Here is a 10,580-nt window from a genome sequence, read left to right as displayed (position 1 = left end):
GGGTTGGCTGGGGGGGGCTGGGGGGGAGAATAGTCACAAAACACATATCTGATCAAGGACTTGTATCCAAAATATACATAAAAAAACCCCTCTTAAAACTCAGCAAGAAGAAAACAACACAATTCAAGAGTGGTCAAAAGATTGAACAGACACCTAACAAAGAAGATCCACAAATGGTAAACAAGCATGTGAAAAGATGCTCATCATGATATTATTTAATTGCAAATTAAAACAGGATTCCACTATCTAAAACACTGACGACACCAAATGCTGACTAGGATGTGGAGCAACTAGAATGCTTGGTCCTTGCTGGTAGGAATGCAAAATGGCATGCGCACTTGAAAGTTTGAGAGTTACTTAGAAAATGAAACATAGTTTTACCACACCATCCACCAATCATACTCCTGAGTATTTGCCCAACTGAGTTGGAAACATGTCCACGCAAAAACCTGCCCGTGAATGTTTACAGCAGCTTTATTTATGATCACCAAACCCTGGAAGCAACCAGCGTGCCTTGCAATAGGTAAATGGATAAACAAACTGTGATAATCCACGTAATGAAATACTATTCAGCGCTAAAAATAAGTGAGCTATGGAGCCACAAAAAGACATGGAGAAATCTTAAATGCATATTGCTAAGTAAAGAATCCAGGCTGAAAAGGCTACGTTCTGAATGATTCCTTCTAGGTGACAGCTCAGAAAAGGCAAAACTATATCAGACAGTAGAAAGATCTGTGGTTGCTAGGGATTCAGGGAATGGAAAGGAGGGATGAATAGGCAAAGTCTATTTTAGGGTAGTGAAACTATTCTGTATAACACAGTAATAATGTATAATGTGTGGACACATGATACTATGCATTTGTCAAAATCCATATAAACACAAAGAGTGGATTATTTAAAAAATTTTTTTAACATTTATTTATTTTTGAGAGACAGAACGTGAGCGGGGAAGGGGCAGAGAGAGGGAGGCGCAGAATCTGAAGCAGGCTCCAGGTTCTGAGCTGTCAGCACAGAGCCCAATGTGGGGCTTGAACTTACAAATGGTGAGATCATGACCTGAGCTTCATGAAGTCAGTTGCTTAACCAACCAAGCCACTCAGGCACCTGAAGTAGATCTTACTGTAAACCATGGGCTATAGTTAGTAATAATGTATCAATATTTATTCATCACTTGTAACAAGTGTACCACACTAAAGCAAGATGTTAATAATGAGGGCAACTGGAGAATAGGGTGTGGAATGGGGTGCGAGGGTGAGTATATGGAACTCTGCTACTGTTTAGTCAACTATTCTATAAATCTAAATCAGTACTAAAAATAAAATCTGTTCTTTATTTTGAAAAGCAAGTTGATAATTTTCTGAGCCTGGACCCTAAGCCCATTTGGTGTAGTGAGCACAATATATTATTTGTGAGGTTTAAAAATACACAACATTCTTTGGTAACACAGCCACTGTCTAGGTAGAGGGACAGCTCCACTTGGTTTTGTTTGGACCTTTGCCAACACTGTGTCCCTATTTCAGAAAATCACATCACCAATAGCAAACTGGTGGCCTTTGAGGCGGGGCTCACCATTCGCCTGTATTGTGTGCGCACTGGTGGACATTGGGTTCGCTGTGGTTTTATAAAGAGGGGCCAGTATCTACCTGTTCCACTGGCCCAAGCATTTACTTATGCAAACACACACTATTTTACTACTAAATACTTTTACTTATCCTGTGTGGTACAATTAGGACATTATATTGACATTAATTTTTTTTCATGTTTAGGTTTTTTATTTTTAAGTTTATTTATTTTGGGAAGGAGAATGTGCACGCGCACACTAGCGGGGAAGGGGCAGAGAGAGGGAGGGAGAGAATTCCAAGCAGGCTCCTCGCTGTCAGAGCAGGGCCTGACCAGGGCTTGATCTCGCTAACAGTGAGATCGTGACCTGAATCAAGATCAAGACTGAGTAGCTTAACTGATTCAGCCACCCAGATGCCTTTACATAAAATTTTTTGTGCAGAGCTAAGTGTTATTACATATTAATTCACTGCAGGATAGCAACAAAATAATTGTTATTAAAAGGATGAGTGAGTCCTATAGAGTTGAGAACCTCTCCTTTGAACTGAAATGTAAGCTCTTTCCTCCGCCCTCAGACCTGTCCTGATCAGCCCTCTCTGTCCCAGAGGCTCAACCCCCCACTTCTACCAGGCCTGCCAAAAGGATCTATTTGTATGTCTCAGAATGTCAGCATTCTCACGTCTCTGCTCTTGGTACAAGCTGTTCTGTCCCTCACCTCCTTCACTCACACCTCAACAAATGCAGTGTCCCCAAACCTCATTGTTCATGTCCTTCTATTTGCAATTTGTACCCCATAGCTGTGCCCTACCTGCCATCCCTTTTACTGAATTTTCTTTATTTTTTAAAGATTTTCTTTTTTTTTTAAGTTTTATTTATTTATTTTGAAGGGGGAGGGGCAGAGAGAGAAAGCGAGAATCCCAAGCAAGCTCCTTGTTGTCAGCAGCATGAAGCCCAACTGGAGGCTCAAACACACATTGAACTCATGACCTGAGCAGAAACCCGGCGTCAGATGTTCAACCAACTGAGCCACCCAGGTGTCCCAAGATTTCATTTTATTCTTAAAAAAATTTTTAATGTTTATTTTTGTTATTTTATGTTTAATGTTAAATTTTTTAATGTTTTATTTACTTCTAGGAGAGAGAGAGAGAGACAGCGTGAGCAGGGGAGGGTCAGAGAGGGAGGGAATCACAGACTCTGAAACAGGCTCCAGGCTCTGAGCTGGCAGTCAGCACAGAGCCCGACGCGGGGCTCGAACCCACGAACCGCGAGATCATGACCTAAGCGAAAGTCGGAAGCTTAACCGACTAAGTCACCCAGATGCCCTTAATGTTAATTTTTTAATGTTTATTTATTTTTGAGAGAGACAGAGACAGAGAGTGAGCGGGGGGGAGGGACAGAGAGAGAGGGAGACAGAATCTGAAACAGGCTCTAGGCTCTGAGCAGTCAGCCCAGAGCCCGGCGCAGATCATAGACCGCAAGATCATGACCTGAGCCTAAGTCAGAAGCTTAACCAACTGAGCCACTTATGTGCCCCCCACCCCAAGACTTTATTTTTAGGTAATCTCTACACCCAGTGTGGGGCTCAAACTCACAAGCCCGAGATCAAGAATCGCTAGATCCAGGGCCAGGTGCCCCTACTTAATTTCCTTTAAATGCCTCATTTTTCACAAATTAATTTTGAATTTATATTAAATTATAAGCAAATTTACTTTTGTCTTCTATACCTTTTTATTAAGGCATAGTTGACACACAATGTTACATTAGTTTCAGGTATATGATAAACAAATTTACTCTTAAATGAATTATAAAAATTTAATATTTCATTATTTTAACAAGCTTATATTTTAATTATTTATATTTGTATTTACATCTAATAAAATTATAAACATTTATTTATTAAATTACACATCATTTTATTTTTCAAAGAAAAATGTACATCATTATTATAGGAAGCTAGCATCCACAGCCCGAAAAATAAAGCAACAATAAAAATAGAAAGAAGGAACATAAAAGTTATTAACCTCTATTTATATAAAATTGTCAGCAGAAACCCTGATGCCAGCTCTTTGTTAGAGAAAGGAGAGAAACCCACAGGCCTTAGAAACATGTTGGCACCAAGTTGAGACTTTTCCCTTGACATATTCTGGAAGCTTGAAACCAAATTGAAAAGAGAATAACTTTCTCCTTCAGTGTAATTTAATGCTGTCTCTGTTCTCCCTCGAATGACTTGTATATTATTACAGTCCATTTATTCACCAAGTATTGATCAAACACCTCCAATGAATAGGCAGTAGCATTAGATATTTGCAATAATAAAACACTGAACCAGACAAACACAGTCTTTGCCCCTTAGACTCACAGTCGGCTAAAACGCGCACACACACGTAATCTGAAAGTGATCATAAAATCTCATTACTTATAACAATAATTTGTGATTTAGACCAGCATCCTCTATATTGCACCGTGACTGCAGAGCAAACAAACCCACTTGTAAATTCCATGAGTGAGAGCAAATTAATCTCAAAATTGCAATGGTCTATCATCTTTTCAGTTTTGCACAGGAAAAAAAAAAAAGGTGGGAGGAAGGTGCATCTTAATCGGTTTGAAGTGATGAGACCCGGGATCGCCCGAAAGTTTTTTGTCGGCTTGTTTAGCGGCGGGGGTGGGGAGCACCTCCGGGTCAGCCTTTCCTCCTGAACCTTTGCTCAACTCCCTGCTGCTCCGAACGCAGCTCAGCTGTCACCTGGAAGCCGGCCGGGAGTCCCGCTGGGCCCACGCCTCCGCAGTGCGCCCCCAAAGACACCGAGCTTNTATTCAAACCGCGGAGGTCCGAGCCGGGGGCCCGTGGCGCAGGGAGGCAGCCGGGGACCTCCCCGGGTCAGCCGCCTCTAAGCCGCACGGGAGGGCGAGGGTAGTCGTGCGTCCCGGGACCTCGAGGGTCCAACTCGGGACTCTGGAGTCCGGGCAGGGGGGAGGAGGGGAGGAGTGGTGCGACCCTCTGTCCCCGCCCCGGGGGCGGAGCGAGGTTCGATCCTGCGGCGCTCCACACCCGCAGAAACCGTTCCGGGATTTCCTCCCCAGCTCCCGCTTCGTCCCCGCCCCTCTCGGGGAGACCCGACCCCCCCCACCTGTGTCTACCGCCCTTAAGACCCAGCCTCCCGGGTCCTCCGGCCCCCGGGCCCCGGCGTAGGTGAAGGTGCAGCACCCAACCTCCTTCCCACCCCGGCGCATCCCGCTGGGCGGCCATGGCGCGAGGAGACGCCCCACGGGACAGGCGAGTTGGGGACTGGGTGGGGTGCGGACAGGCCTCCGGGCGGCGGTGGGCAGCGCGGACCCGCTCCCTTCGGGCGCTCCGAGGCTCAAAGCAGATTGGACGGAACTACAGTTCCCATCAGCCGCCTCCCTCGGCTNGGCGGCGGGGGGGGGGGGGGGGGGGGGGTGGCCAGCCGAGGCGTTGCGTCCTCAGGGTGACCTTCTGACTGATCCCCACAGCTACCACCTGGTCGGGATCAGCTTCTTTATCCTGGGGCTGGGCACTCTCCTTCCCTGGAACTTCTTCATTACGGCCATCCCGGTGAGACTTGCGGCTGGAGGGCCAGCCCCGTGGCCACCACCGTCGCCTTGAACCAGAGGCGTGCCAGGCGCTTTCCACACCACGCCCGCCACCTTTGGCTCCTCATGCCCGTTTGCACGTTTGTCCAGTGAAGCACGGAGCCTCAGAGAGGGGAGGTGCCCCTTTCACGGATAGGAAAGGCCAAGCTTTCAGAGGTGCCCAGATCCTACAGAGGCAAGGCTGCCAGCTCAGGGGGGAGGGCCTGTGGAACTAGCCAAGGGCTACCCACCCACCGCCCGTTTGTGGTCATTCCCTGGTTAAGTCATTCCTGGGCTAACCCACTCCAAAAGTGGGTTATCCAGGCACGGCTTACGCTCATTCATCCACCAGTTAGCAATGTGTATCTACTGGGAACCAGGCCCTGTTCCTGGCACGGGGGCTACAGGGGAACAGAACAGAGGGAGCCTGCATCCTCACGGAGCTTACGTTCTCTCAGAGGAAGGCAGAAATGTGGGGTTATTCATATACATTCAGCTCAGCAACTTCCCAGATGCCTCTTCAGTCCCTGGCTCCGTGTTGGGTCCCGGAGACCCAAAGATTAATCGGCCCCTGGTCTCGAGAGGGAGTTAGGTGCAAAGAGCTATTAATAATGTGAGCTGACACTTAGCATCACAGGCTTGGAGCGAAAGCCAGCAGGTCCCCGGCGGGGAGGGAGCGATTCCTTCTGCTTCACAGAGGACGTGCTTTGTAACTTGAGAGAAGGGTGGGCAAAGCCTTGGTGTTTGGCCGGGGTGATAGTGGGAAGTGGGCAGAAAGGGGGAAGGCATTCCAGGTGAGGATGACAGCCTTGCAAAGGGGCAGAGAAAGGGCCAGAGCCTGGGGTTCCTACAGCTTAGCAGCGGAGCACCAGAGGCGGCACAAAAAGGGAGGCTGGGGTCTGGTCCTGAAGTGCCTCAAATGCAGTTCTAAAACCTTGCGGCCTCGCCCCACAGGCCACAGGGAGCCAAGGGCAGAGGGGGAGGGGGAGGTTAAGCCGAGGCTGGACGCATACGTGTTCTAGAGAGAATGCACTTGGTCAGCACCTAGGCCAGGGCCTGGCTTACAGTAGGCACTCGGTGAGTACTCGGGAATCTAGAAGCTGGGCAGGAGTGGGGGCTGGAAGCTGGAACCGGGGCAGTGAAGATTCAAAGACGGAGCAGGGCCCAGGTTGGGGGCTCTTAGGGCTCGGGCTCTGTCCCAGACGTCTGCTGTTCAATTCCGTGCACATTCATCGAGCTCCCACTGTGTGCCAGGTGCTGGGATCAGTACAAGGACAGACAGACAGTTCCCGCTGACGTTAACTGAGCAATCCCAAGCATGGGAGGAGGAGGGGCAAGATGGGGAGGGGGGGGTTCCTCAGGGTAGGCTGGAGGGTGACCCTGTACCCCTCCTCTGGCGTTCTGTCAGTACTTTCAGGGGCGGCTGGCAGAGACCAACCACACCACGGGGACCCTGGGCACCAACCACACAGGCCCTCCAGACACTTTCAACTTCAACAACTGGGTGACACTACTGTCCCAGCTGCCCCTGCTGCTCTTCACCCTCCTCAACTCCTTCCTGTATCAGTGGTGAGAGACCCCGCCCCTCGGGCTCCGCACAGGCCACCCTCTGTGGTCCCTCCCCTGCCCCCAGCTCAGGAAGCTCCATCTGGGCCTGGGACAGAGCTCCCATCCTTCCTCCACTCCCCCTGCATGTCCCCCTCAGTTCCCCCTGTCCAGCCCTGGCCTCAGTCTCTTGCCTACCTCCCCCCTGCCTGGCCGGGGCCCAGCCCATGCCCTCTCTGCCCCTCCTTGTGAGCAGCATCCCCGAGATGGTGCGGATTCTGGGGAGCCTGCTGGTCATCCTGCTGCTCTTTGCTCTGACGGCGGCGTTGGTCAAGGTGGACATGAGCCCTGGGCCCTTCTTCTCCATCACCATGGCCTCTGTCTGGTTCATCAACTGTGAGCACCGCTGTCCCTCCCCACCTCCCCACTCAGGCCAGGGCTTTAGCCCAGCCTCTTCTTTGTAAGTGAAAGGGCCCCACATTCCCAAGAAGGGAAGACGGCAGCACTCCTATCCCTCATGAGAAACCAAGGCCCAGAGGGAGAAGAAAAGTCACTTGTCCCAAACCCACAGTGACCTAAGATGAGGCCTCCTGGCCCCGGGCCCCTCGGACCTATGGCTGCACTGGAGCAGAGGAAAGAATGGGGGCTGATACACCAGAGTGCCCAGAGTCTCATGCCTGCCCAACCTAGTCCAGAGTCTGCCAACACCTCCTCCAGGGAGCCTCCAAGGCCTGCCTAGTTGAGCTGCGGCCCCCACTCCTATCCCCCCACAGCCTTCTGTGCAGTTCTGCAGGGCAGCCTCTTCGGGCAGCTGGGCACCATGCCTTCCACCTACAGCACCCTCTTCCTCAGCGGCCAGGGCCTGGCTGGGATCTTCGCTGCTCTTGCCATGCTCATGTCCATGGCCAGTGAGTGGAACTGGGTGGCTGGAGGGCAGGGGTGGCCTCTGGGATTCTGGGAGCAGAGAGCGTGTGCTGGGAGCGAGATGCCTTAGGTTCTGGTAGAGGTGGAGGTGGTGGGAAGCTGGGGGTTGGGTTTGGGGACAGGGAGTAGGGCCCTTGGGCTCTACAGTGAGAGAAGGACCAGGTGAGGAGTGGGTTAACATGGGGCCGGGGGCAGGATTTGAGGCTGACACTGGTATGTGGCAGCAGCCTGGGGTTGAGGGAAGTGGGGACAAGTTTGAGATTCAGATAAACTTGGTCCAAATCCTAGTGCCATGGCTCCCCGGCCAGGGCCTTGGACAAGACGTTCACCAGTGTCAGTTTTCCCATCTAGATGATTCTTACAGCCCTAGATTGTAAGGTGTATGCAATAATAATGAGCATGTAATAGGTGCTCAACAAGAGGGAGGAGTCAGAGAAGCAGAGGGCGGGGCTGGGCTGGAGCCCTGCACAGGCTCCCGAGTTTGTCAGTGAGCAGAGGGGAAGAGGCCGGAGGCGAATCTGAGAAGTGCATGATGGGAAGTGGGACAGGAGGCATCAGCCACCGCCGTGGGAGCTGGTGGGACCAGCCCCCTCCGCTTGCAGCTGAAGTTTCCACACAGGTGGCGTGGATGCCCAGACCTCCGCCCTGGGGTACTTCATCACACCCTGCGTCGGCATCTTCATGTCCATCGTGTGCTACCTGAGCCTGTCCCACCTGGTGAGCCTGGTGTTGGGTCGAGGCCCCACTTCAGAGCCTCAGATACAGCTCTGAGCCTGAGGCCCTGAGAGAGGCCAGGGGAGGAGGAGGCCAGGGGAGGAGGAAGGGACCTGATCCCCAGAGGAGTCAGTCACTGGGGGACGCCAGCCTCTGAGTCAACAGGGTGGAGAGGGATCCGGACACGTCAGCCAAGCCAGGTGGGGCCAACGCTTTCCTTCTGCAGGAGTTTGCACGCTACTACCTGGTCAAGAAACCATTGCAGGCACAGGGTCAGGAGCTGGAGACCAAAGCTGAGCTCCTCCAGTCTGGTGAGCTGGGGACCCTGCTGGGGAGGTGGAAGACCCAGGGGAGGCTAAAGCTACCTCCACAGAGAAGCGTCTTCCCTCTGTCCCCATGTAGAGGTCCCCCCCACCCCAGTAGCCTTGTGTGAGCAGACACAGAAGATCATGAAGGGAATTCAGTGGGAGTAAAGTCATCCCTGTTGCCTTTTGGGCCTCGGTTTTCTCTTCTGTAAAATGGGGAGACAGTAGAGCTCCAGCATGCTCGTTCTGGATCGAAATGCATCTGTTTGAAACTGGTCTCACAACATCTAAGCTGTGTGACCTTAGGCAAGTCACTTAACCCCTCTGAGCCTCAGCCATTTTATTTGCGAAGGAGTAGCAGTGAAATAATCCGTCCAAGGTGCTTAACACTGCCTGGCACATGCCTGTGCTTCATAATAATAGCTTAGCATCTTTCCATAGTTAATTCTCTTTGCCTACATCCCAAGCTGGAGGAGGGTCACTTGTTTTAACTGCTGGGAATTGCCCTCCATCGAGCCTGGCTGTCACAGGCATGACCCTGCCCTCCCCTCTTGCCCCAGATGAGAAGAACAGTATTCCCAACAGCCCCCAGAAGGTAGCCCTGACTCTGGACCTGGACGCTGAGAAGGAGCCAGAGCTGGAGCCAGAGGAGATCCAGAAGCCAGGAAAACCTTCAGTTTTCATTGTCTTCCAAAAGGTTTGGCTTGGATTTGGCCCCCAACCACCACCCCTGGGGAAGAGAGAGCTGCTCTCTCCAACCCTCTCTAACGACCCTTAGAATGGAATGGGGCCTTAAGACTCATGTCCGATTCAAGGTACCAGGGTCATAGTGGGCCAGAAACACAGTGAGGCGAGGTCCCAGGTGTCCTGCGCCCTGACCAGCGCTTGGGGGTTGGGGCTGCGTGTGGCGCCCTAGTCGGCCCCGCCTGCTTACACCCCTGCCTCTGGCTCCCAGATCTGGCTGACGGCGCTCTGCCTTGTGTTGGTCTTCACAGTCACCCTGTCTGTCTTCCCCGCCATCACAGCCATGGTGACCAGCTCCACCAGCCCTGGGAAGTGGAGTGAGTGTTGGGAAGCAGAGCAGGGCAGGGGAGAGGAAGGGAGGAGGGAGGAGGGATGAAGGGGAGGGGGAGGGAAGAGGAAGGAGGGACCAGGATGAGCCCTCTTTCTCTCCCAGGTCAGTTCTTCAACCCTATCTGCTGCTTCCTGCTCTTTAACATCATGGACTGGGTGGGACGGAGTCTGACCTCTTATTTCCTATGGGTGAGCATACCTGGGCGGGGAGACCTAACGGTTTCAGGAAGCATTTGGAGATCAGAGGGTGTGAAAGAGCACAGAAAGGTGATTTCCCAAAAGCCTGACCGCTCTAGGTCTGGCAGCAGAACAGCTGGCCTAGTGGTAGTGAGCACCTGGCCCCTGGAGGTATGCAAGCCAGGGCTTGGACTGTGAGCTCCTTGAAAGCAGAAGCCATGTCCCAGTGGCCTATGTGCCCAGCATCCAGCCCAGAACCCGGCCCTCAGTGCTCAGAGGCTGTTATGTGGAGGTTCTTGTACCATAGGAGAGGTTGGACAAGATTCTAGTGTTTGGACTGCTTTTAGCCAGTTTGGACTGCTTTAGCTCCTCTTCCAAGGAGATACACTAAATAAAGGAGATCAAAGAGGAGCTGCTCTGATCCAAGCTAGGATGGGGCCTGGATCCCCAGCTTCCAATCCCATTCAGCAGCCCCCTCTGCCCCCAAGGGGTCTGTGGAACCCCCAAGGGTACTCAGAGGAACCCAGCTTGAAAACCAAAGATGCCCTCTAAGGTCTTTTCCAGTTCTGCCATGGAGGGAGCCCAAGCTGGAGCTCAGAGGGGCACGATGGCTGGGTCTCCAGGGGCCTGAGGGCCGGGTCCTCACCAGCTCGTGTAGAGTCATAGGTCAGGGGGCGTGACAGAGGCGGG

The 10,580-nt window shown here is 52.1% G+C and overlaps 1 protein-coding gene across 1 annotated transcript in view; it reads left to right on the top strand.

Annotated features, from left to right (window-relative positions):
* The first annotated feature begins 4,805 nt into the window (after positions 1–4,805).
* SLC29A2 (solute carrier family 29 member 2) overlaps positions 4,806–10,580 on the top strand; it is a 7,695-nt gene continuing 1,920 nt past the window's right edge. The window contains exons 1-10 of the mRNA XM_077771444.1: positions 4,806–4,834; positions 5,053–5,134; positions 6,560–6,720; positions 6,953–7,092; positions 7,470–7,604; positions 8,240–8,337; positions 8,561–8,645; positions 9,200–9,336; positions 9,595–9,700; positions 9,817–9,902. Coding sequence (XP_077627570.1) covers positions 4,806–4,834; positions 5,053–5,134; positions 6,560–6,720; positions 6,953–7,092; positions 7,470–7,604; positions 8,240–8,337; positions 8,561–8,645; positions 9,200–9,336; positions 9,595–9,700; positions 9,817–9,902 — 1,059 coding nt within the window. The remainder of the gene's footprint in view (positions 4,835–5,052; positions 5,135–6,559; positions 6,721–6,952; positions 7,093–7,469; positions 7,605–8,239; positions 8,338–8,560; positions 8,646–9,199; positions 9,337–9,594; positions 9,701–9,816; positions 9,903–10,580) is intronic.

The sequence above is a fragment of the Crocuta crocuta genome, unplaced genomic scaffold (genome assembly GCF_008692635.1).
Source record: "Crocuta crocuta isolate KB4526 unplaced genomic scaffold, BGI_CrCroc_1.0 scaffold647, whole genome shotgun sequence".
Taxonomy (NCBI): Eukaryota; Metazoa; Chordata; class Mammalia; order Carnivora; family Hyaenidae; genus Crocuta; species Crocuta crocuta.
Note: the sequence above shows the minus strand (reverse complement) of the source record. Positions and strands in the feature narration are given on the sequence as shown.